Source organism: Siphateles boraxobius, unplaced genomic scaffold, assembly GCF_051911475.1.
Source record: "Siphateles boraxobius isolate OS27281-9 unplaced genomic scaffold, OSU_SipBor_1 11, whole genome shotgun sequence".
NCBI classification, from domain to species: Eukaryota; Metazoa; Chordata; class Actinopteri; order Cypriniformes; family Leuciscidae; genus Siphateles; species Siphateles boraxobius.
The window spans coordinates 2,576,586-2,592,149 of NW_027508711.1; the positions used below are offsets into that span (position 1 = coordinate 2,576,586).

The 15,564-nt window shown below is 36.7% G+C and overlaps 1 protein-coding gene across 6 annotated transcripts in view; it reads left to right on the plus strand.

The window, feature by feature from the left end:
- ptpn13 (protein tyrosine phosphatase non-receptor type 13) overlaps positions 1-15,564 on the plus strand; it is an 81,462-nt gene that overhangs the window by 23,015 nt on the left and 42,883 nt on the right. For all 6 annotated transcript variants that reach the window (XM_077194186.1, XM_077194182.1, XM_077194183.1 and 3 more), the window contains exons 3-7: positions 732-907; positions 1,710-1,775; positions 2,738-2,923; positions 5,592-5,682; positions 9,348-9,911. In XM_077194186.1, the coding sequence (XP_077050301.1) occupies positions 732-907; positions 1,710-1,775; positions 2,738-2,923; positions 5,592-5,682; positions 9,348-9,911 (1,083 nt within the window). The remainder of the gene's footprint in view (positions 1-731; positions 908-1,709; positions 1,776-2,737; positions 2,924-5,591; positions 5,683-9,347; positions 9,912-15,564) is intronic.

Consider the following 15,564-nt stretch of genomic DNA (forward strand, 5'->3'; position numbering starts at 1 on the left):
AAGCAATTCCACATTTCCACTGAATCTTAATCTGTAATAGTGGAGTTATTTCTGTACAGCTGTTCCATCCAAACCGCAGGGCCGTATAGCAAAGGCTCCATTGTTTTGCGCCTACAGCAGCACAAAAGAAGAGGGGGAAAAACATCAAAAAGAAAAATGAACTGTCATACAGAATCATCTTTTTGAGAGAGAACCCAAGGGCTTTGTATTTTAAGGAAATGCACTCATTCACAGAATAATGTAGCTCTTTATTACATGTCTTTGTCCGGATGAAAAGAATTTGTTTTCTACCACCAAATCTCCAAAGTTCCTGAAACGTGCACAGTCAGATTGTGCTGTATTCGTGTCTCAAGGCCATGATCTCCCTTAACTTGTAACTTTCCTATGCTTAATCAACACAACTTTTAGTATCTTAGAAATTCCTTGTACACAATGCTTTTTGTGCCACTTAACAAAACCGAACTTGGTCCAACGTTGGAAACTTTGCTGTTTCCATAGTTGTCAAAGGAACATTTTATTTCTGTACTTAATAAATCCCATAGACAGATAAAAAGGACAAAAGAGCAGATTAATTAATTAATTAATCAATTAATTAATTACTGTCAATCTAATCAGTCAAGCAATCCATCTTTCTGTCTGTCTTCCCATCTAACGATCTTTCCATCTCATTTTTATATTTAAGAATTTGTTTCAAGTTTGTGGTAATACTCTGCATGTTTGTTTTCCTTCAGGTTCATCAGATCCTTCTGCGCTGGGTTTCATCATTTCTCCATGGTCGCTGCTGCTCATGCCTTCCGGAAACATCTCTTTCACGGATGAGAACGTGACGCAGAAGGACCTGCGGGCTTTCACTCCTCCAGAGGTGCTGGACGGTCTAAACCTCTCCTCGCTTTCTGATATGGAAAAGGTACCTTATGTAGTTTGAATGATTTTTGTTGGGCTTGTTGTTTCCTATTTAAAATCTCTTGTTTTCTTTTCTCGATAATGACTTCTGGTATTAATTTAAAGGAATTTGCTAGGAATTTATTTTTAATTCTAAAAACTTTTTTTTGTTTTAATTTCTTCATTTTTCAACTTTTCAGACTTTTAGAGTCTGTTGTCAGTGAGGTTATTCAGAACAGTTTTTTATTTCATTTTTGAACGATGGCATATGAGTGAAAAAGAAAAGTTAAAACACGTTTATTTATTGTCACCAAAAAATTAGGAAAGCTAATTTCATTCTGTCATGCAACCATTTCTTTTGTTTTATGCATACATTTTAGCTCTTAAACCATTTTGACAGTACACTTCTGTGTACACAAGACATTCTTCGAGAGACCGATACACTACCGCAGAGTCAAGGCATGATTATTTGCAGAGAAGTTAAAGGATCTTTTGCATTCTTTGGCAGACTTTTGAATATTTTGTGTGTGCCCAAAGCTATTCTTTAGCAAGAGGAACAGATAGAAGAACTAGACAGGGAAGAAACACAGAACTATGTAGATGTTTGTATATAAAGTTTGATGCGGATTATGACCTGAAACATACTGTGGGCTAGCAAATGCTTTTGGCAACATAAGCTCGTTCGCACTTGCCTTTGCTTCCTGAAATGTATCAGAATGAGGCTGTCTGTTGTTTCTCCATTTTGTTATGTGGACTAAAACATCAAATGCAATCATATAAACTGCTCCATTGTCACATGACATTTTGGTTTTCTTTTTACCTTGTAGATGCACATGTATTCACTTGGCATGACGTTGTTTTGGGGTGCTGACTATGAGATTCCTCAGAGCCAGGTGAGGCTTTCAAGGCATTTAATGTTTATAATTCTTCAATTTACTTTTACTTTTCATTGAATGTAGAAAAGGAGTGATTTAGAATGGTTAGTAGAAATAAATATTGCGTTAATATAAACAATGTATTTTGATTCTATGTAATTTTTAGTGCTTTATAGAGCATCACATTGTTAGCTTAGCAATATGTTAGTATCTATTAAGAATCAAGTCTGCGGTTTCATTCTGCTTTACATAGACACATCATGTTAAATTATGGAACTAAATTCAGTACAAAAGGAGTGATTTAGAGTGGTTAAAATCAAATTAAATTGTATATATTTACCCAATATTTGTTTGTACTACTGTATGTATTTGATAGTGCTTTGTAGAGTATTATTTTGTTAGCTTAGCAACATGCTAACGTCAATTATAATTAATGTAGAATCCACCCTGCAAAAACTCATTTCCGGGAGATAGCACAACACCCACCATATTAGAAAAAATTATTTTATACTATTATATTAATTTGCGTGAGACACCTAACACGGGTTTGTTCATTCAATTGCATTTGTGCGCTGAAAATGATGTACTTGAGTGTGATGAAAAAAATAGGTGAGGGTCTCCACAAAATCCGAACTCAGGTGGTCACAGAAGATGCATTTGAAACGTATGATACCAGGTGTAACACTACTGCGGTTGACCACTTGTGATCAGATGATTGAAAACGCATCTTAATACCAGGTGGAAACAGGCTTTCTCGCTTGCTCGATTTCCATGATATTGTATATAATTTTCAGGCATCAGGGAGATGCCGATACACTACCGCAGAGTCTATATTTACTATCTATATGTGTGAGACTCCCAGACACTCTGGAAGAGGTTAATTTATGGAAATAAATTCAATTGGCCCAGACAAATAATAGATTCTAGATGACTCAGCATCTTCTCGTATCTTTTCACTGTCCTCTTCGTGTGTGTTTTAGCCAATGAAACTGGGAGAACACCTGAACAGAGTCTTGCTCAACATGTGTGATGATTCCACACTCAGCCGACTGTCTGCACGATCAGTTCTGGACACCTGCAGCGCTCACATCCGTAACTCCAACTGTGACCCTTCATTTTCATATGTCAGGAGGCTGGTGAGACTCGTTCTTGGCAGTCTCTCTCAGGTACATGCCCATGTGTTTTTTTCAACATGCTTGTTTATGTTGTTTAGACTAAATATGACAAAAGGAATGACTTGTTGATCAGCAAGTACATAAAGAGCCACTCTGACTCAGTGAACGAGTGAGTCAATAGAATGATTCAAACCTAAACATTTGACTCATTGAGTCATTCATTTACTTGCGAATCAGACTACAGTAGTTGTGTTATTGTTTTCTGTTGCAAAGGCAACTTTCTATTAGCAACAGTATTTTACTTCAAGTTTTGATGCTTGTTATTAAAAATACATTTATATAGAATACAAATTATATATTTTTAATGCGCTTTAATTTAGCACACGTTCTTGGTTCCCAACTCTAATTTTTTGTTAGTTGATCACATCCAAGCAATAATGATTCAGCACAAAGTGTGTGAACATGCTGTTCCTATTAACTGAACTGCCTGCACAGTCCAGCCCTATAAAACAGCTTTCAATTAAAAAGGTAGTTAACAGTCTTTCCTGTGCTTGTTTTCTCATGTTTGATGTCACATCCTGTTTCTCAGCTACACTCTCCCCAGTGGTTTAATTGCACAGTGATACAGAAACAGTGTATTGCCAGGAACAGACATGTTTCTGCTCTTATTTTCTGAACTGTGTATCTCTTTCCACACCGGGGAGGTAAATGTGAAGTGGTCCATTAGGGATGACATCTTTTAATTTCTGTTGATGTATTCTGTGAGTGAACCCTGGGGTTTACCTCCCTGTGAGCAACCCTCATCTTTATGTCTTCCACCATGTGTGTTTCTTCTTCCTCCAGCAACCCTGATTTAGAGTTAAAAATTTGACCATTTTATTCAAAAGGTGTTTTGACTTTGTTTAGCAATCTTGACCCTCTAAGGCCTTATTTGTAGCTTAAATGGTTTGGGTGGCTTGAGGGGAAAAGATGCATTGTGCACCTTATGGCTCGTTTCCATTGAGCAGTACGGTACAGTACGGTTCGGTTCGGGTCGGGTCAGTAAACCATGATTCAGCTAGCGTTTCCACTGCCAACATTACCCTACTTGATAGGCGTGGTGTTTGACGGAAAGATGCGATCAACGTCATTTTCGCGCGAAGAAGAAAGCGACAAAGTAAACACCAATGGATGGCATACAGCAGATCTTGTCCTTGCTTCTCGTCATGTTTGTAACAAGAAGACAAGCGCCGACATTAGGCATTTCTCAATACCAAGTATGTAAAGTTCTCAGCAGAAGGACTCACGAGGACGCGAGTCCGGTAATTCTCCAAATGGAACAGCGGGTTTTTGAAAGCGTCACTCAGCTCGCTCTGCATGTACATTTTAGGCAACAATAAAACAAAATATGTTATAAAACACCACTCTGCCTCTTTTCGTTTTCATTTAAATAAATTTTAAACATTATAGGCACACAAATGTGGTTCAGGCAATGTATAGACCTGATTATATACATGTTTAACGTTAGCCTATTTATAACAAAACGAAATATAAAACACAACCCTACATCTTTTCGTTTAAATTAAAAAAAATATTAAACATATTCCAGGCAAAATGTGCATTTGTACAAATGTTGCAATAAACAACATTACAGTGATAATCTTGTAATAAAAAATGACAAAACTCAACCCTATCTCTTTTTGTTAAATTTCAGTTCTATCAATAATAGCCATTATAAAAGTATAAGTAAAAGGTAACGTTACAAGAAGCTATACAATAAGAAATAAAGCAAACAATTCAGTCAAATATACAAATTCAGCGCTAGTCTAACGTTAACTTTATAACGGAAAAGTTATAGCCTAAATATATGAAACTTCACTTAGCCCTCAGCCAAAACGATTGGCCAGGGAACGAATTATCGATTCACGAGACCAAAGATCACCCGTTAGATATACACAAGACGAATTACCACTACAGAGTCAGCGGCAAACGTCAGAACGACTAGCCGAGGAAAGGCTGTTCCAGGTGGGGAACATGAGCGCCGAGCGCCCGGTGATCGCCTGGAATGGATCAAATTATCATAAATCATTATAAATAAACCGCAGATTTGAGCTTTAAACAACTACATTCTCGCCTCAAAAACTCTTAAAACTACATTTCGTGAAAGAATAACCGTAGTATTATATTCCAACTGTATATTAAAAAATGGCGCTTCTTATGTTGCCATTCCCCTTGTAGCTCGCGCAAGTGACGATACTCTGTCAACCAATCAGCGTTCTGCAGTGAGTCTAGCTCCACCCTTTAGTACCGTACCACTGTGCTAGGTACCCCAACGGAAGGGTACCCAAAAAGTGGTACGGTTCGGCTTTTTGGTACCAATCACAACTTTTGACAGTGGAAACGCAAATAATTGCGTACCGTACCGAACTGTACCGTACCGCTCAGTGGAAACGAGCCATTAAAGTACACTACTGTTCAAAAGTTTGAGGTTGGAAAGAATTTGTAATGTTTTTGAAATAACTCTTATGCTTGCCAAGGCTGCATTTTTATTCAATAAAAAAAATCTGTAAAAACAGTAATGTTGTGAAATATTATTACAATTACAAATAACTATTTTCTATTTTAATGTTTTAAAATGTAATTCATTCCTGTGATGTAGTCATTTTCTTTTCTTATAATCCCTTGCTTAGATAAGAGTGAATGATTTTGTCTTTCTCATTCTGTGCCATGTGTGTTTTAGCTGGACGGTCTGTTGTCTGAAAGCGAAAGGGAGTCACTTCCAGAACGAAGTAAAGAGATTCGTGAACGTCTGCGAGGAAAAGGCCTGCCTGGTAATACACACAAATCTAGCTGTAAAATAACAAATAATTCATGCTCAATATATAAGACATTAAAGCTGGGGATTTCACTTTTTAGTAGTATGGGAGTCCTTTAGTTTTCATCCCTACTTGAATAAACATGTATGCATTTGATTTCTACTTTTCTCTTTCTCCCACACACGCACACCCAAACACAGGCGTGCCAGTACACGTTCATGCCTCAACCTTCTAGTCGTCTTCTGCGCCCACCACTCGTTTGAAGTTGCTGTTAATATTTGATGATATTTTGATTGTAATCACAGCTCACACTTTCTCCTCTTTCTAATAATCCCAGACTGATTGTTCTAATGCCATGAAGCGCTAAGCTTCACGCTGACTCATCACACACCATTTGTCCAGTTCTAGAGGAAGTGATTCAGTATGTAAACAAAGCAGGGCTTGGTACTGACATGACACGACTTTGGCCCTGGGGTGCTTATCAGAACAGAGGGATAATAGATCCTCCCTGCCACAAGAGACAAGCCAGAACACAACCAGCACCAGTGTCTGCAAGTGCTAAACTGAAACTAAAGATTGGTGGAGAACTTTCCAGATAATCATAAGATTGCAGATAGAAGGTTCTGGGGTATTTTGTGAAATGTATATTATTCATTGATTTTTTATATAAATAGTGGTTCTGAAGAAAGTTTTTTCCAAATAATATTATGATAATCTGATGGGATGTCACAATGCACAGATTGTTTATGCAGTATTTTAAATGAAATACTAATATACTGCTTAATGCATACTGTATATTATTCCTAAAGAAATTAATACTTTTATTCAGCTGGGATGCATTAATTTAATCAAAAGTGACAGTAAAGACATTTATAATGTTAAAGATTTCTATTTTTTATTGTTTTTAGAACTTTCTATTCACCCAAGAATCCTTAAAATAAATGTTTCACATTTTCAACAAAAATATGAAGCAGCACAACTGTCTTCAAAATTTATAAACATAAGAAATGTTTCTTGATCATGTGACACTGCATACTGGAGTGATGATGCTAAAGAAAAATAGTTTTGTCATCACAGGAATTAATTACTATTAAAATGTATGAAAATAAAAAACGTAATTTGTAATAGTATTATTTCAATTTTACCCTTACTGTATTTTGATTAAAGAATTACAGCCTTGGTGAGCATGTTTAAAAAAAAAAAAACACCCCCAAATTTTCAATGGTAGTTCTCATCCATGGAATTTATGCATACAAAATATGTGAATAGTATGCACAGTATACACACTGAAGATATAATAAGAATAGTATGTTATTCTGCACATTTTTACGTTTTATAAAATGTGTGGAACATGGTATTCCAGAAGTATCCAGAATGCCACTCTTCCATCCATTTATATTCTGTGTTGTAAGCAGTAGGCAGTATGTTATCATTCTGAAGATACAGTTTTGTTCTAGTTGTGTTTTAAGACTCCACTAACATCCCCTAGCCTTCTCCTTTATTCTCTCAATCTGTTTTTCTCGTCTCTGTCTGGCTTCTTATGCTTTATAGTTTAATGATGTGCCAAACAAATAACTTTTCTCTCCCCTTCTTCTCTGTTCCTCTCCCAACTTTCCAACTCCCTCATTTCTTTCACTCTCCATCTATCTTCTGTTAGTCTCTCTCTCTCTCTCTCTCCCTCTTGTCTACTCACTGTGTACATAGACAAGAGCTTGAACCGAAACTAGACAAGCACATCACCACAAACCAAAACCAGAGCGTTTCATTTTGGAAAATATGACCAGATTTTCCCAGTGGTTTCAGTGATGCTTTAGCACAAACACGACAGATCGGTTATGTAACTGAGGCATGGCATTGATCACTAATAGATATTTCCCAGGGTTTTTACGGTGTGTTCTGTAGGAAGTTATGTTTTCATGCTGTTGTATCTGGCCACTCATCGGGGTCATGATGTGACTCACTTCACTCTAGTTATTTTTGGCTTTACAGATGTCATGAAACCTCCGCAACAAAGTATTAACTGTGGTCTCAGACTGTGTCATTGTTCTCATTTTGCAGATCGAATGTTTGTTGACTTTTTCAAAGTATTAGTGCTCTGCACACTAGCATTAGCCTAAGGGTATGCTAATACTGCTTAGCTCGACTTAAGAAAATACATAGCAGCATTGTATCTGTTTCAGGGCTGTCAAAACAATAGTATAAATGTTTAAATTTCACTGTTGTAGTTCTTATGTGCTTTCTGAGAGCTTCAGGTACTGTATGGCAATGTTTTATTGGCATTAGCATCTCCTTTTTATGCGAGCGGTACTGGCCTGTTGCAGTTAACAGTTGTTGCTAACATTTTTGGAATAAATTTTGTATACATTTTCTAGTGTGTAAACTGTTTTTAGTGGTACACAAATCCTAGTGTTTGGGCAAATTATTAGGTGATGTTGAGCACGTTTGTGCCTTTACCCGAAGCACATTTTCTTTAGCATATTGTGTGCTACAACAAATCAGACAGTCTTTACAATTAAATGGCTATATCATTCTTAATTAGCTAAACAGATAGTGGTGCTCCAGCAAATTGAGCCATGATGTTCAAACATTATAACTGTTAAGTTCAAAACAGACCCATAACATTTCCTAATCCATGTCCACCGTCTTCTCCCCATCATTTTTGATCATCTGTCCACTGTTGTTTAAAGAAATTGGCAAAAAGGAAAATAATAAAATAAAAACCGCTTCAGTATATTTTTTTTATAATATAATAATTATATAATTTATAATTATATTTTATAATTATAATTTAAATAATTGATAATTATTATTTTATTAATCTTTATACATTTCTAATTTCTATTATTTCTATTTTAAATATATTGTGTATTATTTCTATTATTAATTATAATTAATTATTAATTATATTATGAATCTATTTGATAAATGCGTGTTATAGATCTTATTATGAACAATCCATTTGTGAAAAAGGTTGGGTTTTTTTTGGACCTCGTAATGTTGAACCAATATGCCACAACTGGATCTTCCAGTAAAAATGACAGACTTCTGTCTGGTGTTCCAGATGTCAACACCCACATCTCAAAATAAAGTCCCCGCCCTACATTTTTTTCTTTTTCGATAATCCATTACATTTGGATGTGCATCACAATAATATGGCGAGACTCTTGTATCTAATTTCCGAACGCTTTTATATTCTATTTTGTGAGACTAGTATCCTTCTAGCATCATGCGTTTTGAAGTCAATCTTTGACCCCTACGATATAGTAAGCTTTTTATGGAACACGAGAGAAAAGGCCTCTTGTTGAGCTATTTGATGCTCAAACAGTTCCCTAAGAGAGAACCATCTGGAACATCCATGTCTTCCTGATTGACAGTGCTGGAATTGGCGTGGCTAAAGAGCGTGTCACTGGAAGCTCAGGGTGAAATCAGAGAGGCTTTAGTGGGGCTCGTAATCACTAGAAGGCCACTATTGTTCCTTCTGTTCTTTCAGCCAATTATGACCCATTCTAATCTCACCTTGACAAACGTGATCCAATAAAAATGCTCCCTGAAGACAGCAGGGTCCCACATTTAGTTAATGTCCATATGTCAATAGATTCTTATATGTCTTTAAACTTTTATAAGTTCTTGTATGTTTAACCTTTTTGTGTACTTTTTTTTATTTTTTATTTTCCCATTAGGCCGTAGTGCTGCCCATCGTGTGCTGGAGCGTTATAGAGCCCGAACCCAGGAGCAGGCCAACCTGAACCGCGGGCTCAGCCGCTCTATGGGCTCTCTTCCCATCCAGGACCTTGTCAGAGCAGACGAGGGTCTTGTTCACCAAGCCCCTTCAGAGTACAACGCTGGGTCCGAGTCCACTGCCGAACTCTACCACCAACGCCAACAACATCAACTGCAACAACAGCGCGGCCGACCCGTGGAGGTGAACCAGCGTTCACTCCCTCATCAGAGAAACAAAAGCTGGGCCTCCTCGGCAGACCTGGCCTGCCTGGATCCGGATATGCTCCGCTTTGGGGCCCTTGAGGACGCCCGGCGGGGCAGCAGCGCTCTGAGCACCCGCTCAGCCAGTAGACACAAATCAGCTTCCAAAGCCAGAGACTCCCGTTATTCGGACTTTGGGAGCTTAGATGTCAGGAAGACCCATCACCATTCGAGTCAGTCTGTCGGCTCGGCGTTCAACAGCGCTTACGACCGGATAAGAGAGAAGCATAAGAAACTGCAAGCGCTCAAACAGGCCATAGATGGTGAGTACTGATTCTAAAGTGACTTGTTCGCTTACCACAATAATAAACGGTCTGTGAATCTCACAAAACCTGTCAAGAAAGTATGTTTCACAAAAAAACGTTTGCATGAACAAAGTTAAGCCAATTGTATTATATTTTATTTATACTGCGTAGTAATATATTTTATACTACTTCTATGCTGATGTTAGTTTTAAAAATAATTAAACGTATAACATTAAATTTAAACTGAGAATGGTAAAAGTACAATTACTGGACACAAAACAGAAAAGATGATTAAAGTGTAAAATACATACCTGTCAAGTTTTGGATTTGAAAATAAGGGAAATTTTCCGGCGCCCACCGTGAACAGTCCCACCACCGCAACCAAGCTCCAGTCACGTTATCCCTTACATTTTAAGACAAGTGTTATAGCTTAAATGAAAACACAAAAGGGTATATGTGAAGAGCATTTATTTTAAAGGCTTATTTGCATATTTTCTGTTCATTTAACATTGCATGTCTCTACATTTACATTTTATTTTCATTCCACACATTCTTTTAATTTCATATTGCTTTTCTTTTACAGTTTTTCTTTACATGTCACATAACTTTTCTTTACTCTTTTAGTTAGTTATTGTTCAAATTTGTTGCAGACTTTGCATTCTTTTTAGGCTGCAACCCCACTTTTGAAAAATCCTCAGAAATGGCATACCCAAACTGAAACAGATAGCCTACAGTTCATAAACACTTTGCACTAAAATCACAAGTATGATCTCATTTGAAAGCTGACACCTGGCAGTTTATTGTAAATGTAGAATTAATTATTGTCATAATGAAAAAATAGTTATTAATAGCTACAAAGTTTTGTAAAGTTATTAGAAATTTATTTTGTATGAAACATCTTCAAAGTTTCTGAGAATACAATAGTGGTCAAATACTGAAACTTGAGTGTTATATCTTTTTAATGATGTATAGTTTGTCAAGGTAATAACATTAAATCTGATAGTAACTTTGAACTATTTAAACAAACAAAAAACACTTCAGTGCGCCGGCGCACTGGCAACGGTTAACAGGTTTTAAGATGCTAAAGTCGCAGTTACAAAACGCGTGACTGTCCCCTACCCTGCTCCTCTTCAGAAAAGTAAATTCGCTGTCCCATTGATCGCGGTATTTACATGAGGGTTTTGGTTTTGTGGCAGGAGTGCCTTCCGTCTCTGTCGTAGCGTCCATCATCCGTCTGCGAATTTTTTTTTTTTTTTTTTTCCTGCGTTGTCACTCTGACCTCACTAACACACTAACCTCGCGACAACTGTACCTGTAGTAGGCTACTGCAGTTGGCAGTTATCGCGTGGCTATTGACAGAGCTCAGATTGCGAATGTTTTTGTTTTTTTTTAATCCGCCCGGGCCATTATTATTTTTTAATAGCGCAGGTTAAAATACGGGAGATTTACGGGAAAATACTAATACGGGAGGACGGCGGGAAAGAAGGGTTAAATACGGGACTTTCCCGGCCAAAACGGGATACTTGACAGGTATGGTAAAATATGCCTGAAAATATTGTCACAATACAAAACATTTTTTTTTGTTTTCTTTCAAAACATCATAGAAAGATTGTGAAGAATCATGTGACACTGAAGACATTTCAGAGTTGCCATCAAAGGAATAAACTAGATTTTTAAATATATTTAAACAGTTCTTTTAAATTTGTAATAATATTTCACAACATTACTGTTTTTACTGTTTCTTTGATCTAGTAAATGTGAGCAGACTTTTCAAAAACAAAACGAAAAAAATCTTAGGGACCAGTAGGCTCATTTTTTTGCATGCAAATATATGTTTTTCTTATGATCTTGGAGTTAATATTACCCTGCCATTTCTTGCCGGGCTTTGTGAGATTGACCCCAATTTGGAAAATTCAAATAATGCCTATGGCTCTGCTAGTTAGAAAAAAGAGATTTTGATTTTATCAGATTTTGTCAGAAAATCCAAATCCAGGATTTGTTTTCCCCTCAAGCTCATTGTATCAACAACACTTTGTTTGCTGTGAGTTGTGCTAGGCTAATTGTCAGAATGAAATTGTCCACCTGATGGAAACTGCCCACAAAAATGGCTGAAATCACAAGTGAATGTACTGTAGGTGTGCTGTCCGAGACTGAGACTAGCGGTGATGTAGCCTAAGATTTAGGATTGTAATCAAAAGGTTGCAGTAAAATTCTTAACCCTGTGTTGCTCAATGAGAAATGTGCCTGTAGCTTATCATCGCATCATGGTCACATGACAAAATGCTTTTGTGGCAAGGGTTTTATTCTACAGGATTCATGCAATGCAGTTGATGTGACAGCGTTAACCAGGCTGGTTAATACCACTGTGCTACTAAATTGACTCATAACTAAAATGCAATAACCATCAGAAGATTCAACAGCACCCATGAATTGTATTTGTGTTACAGAGGAACTTTTTGCTCTTCTGATGCTTTGAGTTCCTGTGCAATTAAAGTCCCGGCGAGCTGAGGTGTTTGTGTTGGGAGTGAACGCAGGGTTATGAATGGGTTTCGCGTGGCTTTTGCGCGTGCGGCATGTTGCCAGGCTCTTTATGACTCAGTCCGGCTGAGGGCTCAAGATTCCAGGAACTAATTAGAGAGATGGATAATTCTAGGCCTTCAAAGCTCACATACTTATGCAAGCTTTTTACTCTCTCTCTTTCAGTCGTTCACACTCTCTGGGTCTCGCCATTTTCCGCTAGCATTTTATTCAAAACTTTCCACACTGTTGGTGAAACTAATTTTTAAAGTAGTTAAAGGGTTAGTTCACCCAAAAATGAAAATTCTGTCAGTATTTACTCACCCTCATGTTGTTCCAACCCCGTAAGATCTTCGTTCATCTTCGGAACACGAATTAAGATATTTTTGATGAAATCTGGGAGCTGGATCACTCCTCCATGCTCCTCCATAGGCTGCTTGAGGGATTGAACTTGCAGGCCCCGAAAGGTTATTACAGACATGACATCGTTAAAATAGTCGAAGTGACTACAGTGGCTCAATCTTAAGTTTATCAAGCGACGAGAATACTTTTTGTGCGCAAAAAAACAAAAATAACGACTTTATTTCAACTATTGATTTCCTTCTCTGTAGGCCTCGAGTCAGTTCACTAGTGTAATCCTTTTGAAGCCTATGGAGGAATGATCCAGCTCTCAGATTTAATCAAAAATATCTTAATTAAATGAACGAAAATCTTACGGGGTTGGAACAACATGAGGGTGAGTAAATACTGACAGAATTTTCATTTTTGGGTGAACTATCCCTTTAAACATCAGTCAAGCTACCCATTTGAAAAAGTTCACTGCATGCAACTAACTATGCAGCTTTTGGGAGGGCCTTTTAATTTTTTCAAAATTTTAAAATTTAATTTAGTTTAATTTATTTTACTGATCAATCATAATATTATAGTTGTATTTCGACACAAAAAATATGCATATACTTGGAGCGGAGAGACTGAATTGATTTTTGAAAAGGTTAATTTAAATATGTCTGAATTAACCTATTCATTAAAATGAATCAAACTTCTGTGTGCTAAATACAAAAGAGGACATTTTAGGCAAGGATATTTATTATCTCATGTTCCTTGGCCGTAAAACTGTAAGACAAAAAGTAGTGTAATTAATTCTCCCATATATGTTTTTTCTTCATTCTTGTCTGATTGCCACCTTGCAGTCTCCATAAGAGAGATTGAATTCTTCATATAAGCCACTTTCATGTACACATCCTTCGCCTGGCCTCCATCTGGATATTTTCTCGATGAAGTGAAGCTTTGCATCATAATAATAAATCTCAGGCTTTCCAACCCGACCTGGCCCTGAACTGAGCCCAGAAGCTGTTTGGCTGCTATTTTTACCACGGTTGAGCTCAGAACCAAAGACATTTTCTTCCCAGTCCGTGTGGTTTTACTATGGCTCATGGACTCATGAAGCTGATCTGTCTGAGGCTGTCTAATACTCTGCACTTTTTTTTAGTAGCATTTTTTCCAGTTATAATGTTAGTTTTTTTGTTTTGTTTTTTTTTTTACACCAAAAACAGTCAATATAATGTTTCATGAGATCTTTCCATTCTCTTTTAGACTCTTAGAATTAAATGACCTTTTTACTACGGTACCTTTAAGACTTGTGTAAATTACCTGGTTGTCTAAAATTTTTGCGTTCTGCATGGTGTGGTTCATCAAGCTAGCGGTCATATGTTGAGGTATTCATGGTTGTGATGGAATAACTTTGACATTTTCTGAATAAATCTTATATTATACTCTTTCTTCAAAAGAGCAGGAAAAAATACTGTTTTCAATCATATGTTCTCCAAAGTGTATTATAAGAGGAATCTTTGCCATCATATTGCTTTTGTGAGTGGAAAACACAATTCTGTGTGTCAAGCTGCCGTCTGTCCATCCGCTTGTATAAACATGAGCCAGGCTCATTTTCCTGACAATAATGGGCCGCATTACCCACAATCCTGAAGAGATGGAATGTCCAGCCCATTAGAGCATGATGGCAAAGAGCACATATTTTGGTTGTTTTGGTGCCTGCATTTGCTGTGAATGAATGTAATGGTGCACAGAGTCATGTGTTTTTGGCACAAGGAGTTGTCCAATACTTGTCATCAGGTCATGTGTGCTGTTTTGTTGTTTTATAAGAGACATTTGTGAGTAGAATTGATCAGGATTATTGAGCAGACAGAAGGGTCCGATTGTCTCTACGTATATCCTTATAATGAAAGACAGGGATGAGAACGGAAAGTGATTATTTCATGTTAAAGCTCAGTCCATCTGTGTGGATTACACTTTATGGAAGATCTCTCACCCGTGGGTCGAAGGTCGTTTGGATCTAAAAGCTTTTTAAAGACTTCTACACTCAACTAGAGCTTCAGGAAACTCTGAGCTGTGGAGACACTTCCCAGATCACACGCTCTATAAACTCCACCACTTCTTCATTCCACAGGTCTTCCTAGTATGTAACATTTATTCTGTTACATCTGCTTTGCGACCTGTCATGATCTTATCTACTTGCAGTTTCACAGAGAGGATCAGATCAGATCTTATCTCTCTCATACTCTGCATATCTTCAAAGTTCTATCTAACTTTTTTCTTCTTTTTCCTCTGCATGACCCAGCAGTTTATCGATGTATATATTAGTTTATCAACTTATATATTATTTTAGACATATTGTTTGAGAGAGACTTTCTTAATTGTACACTGAGAGTCCCCAAAAATATGTATTTATTTACTTGCGAGTTTCTTTGTTTATTACATATTGATTTATTTATACTTATTTATATTCACATTTATTTAGTTACACTTTTTATTTATTTACAAGTTTATTTGTTTACATATATATATTTTTAAAACATCTATGTATTATTTACACATTTATTTATTTACTTACACATAAGTTTGCTTACACATTATTTATTTATTTACACATATGTATTTATATACACAATTATTCATTAATTTGCATTTAAAATTTGTTTATAACATTCTGAGCATAGCACACTCTATACTGTGTTTGTAGGATTTATTTTGTGTGTGTTATGAAACAATATATGTCTGGGGGAAAAAAAGGTTTGTCAGAGATTTAAAGAGCAACTCCAAATACGTTATTTCTACAAAACCACGTGCCCTTGGGCCATTT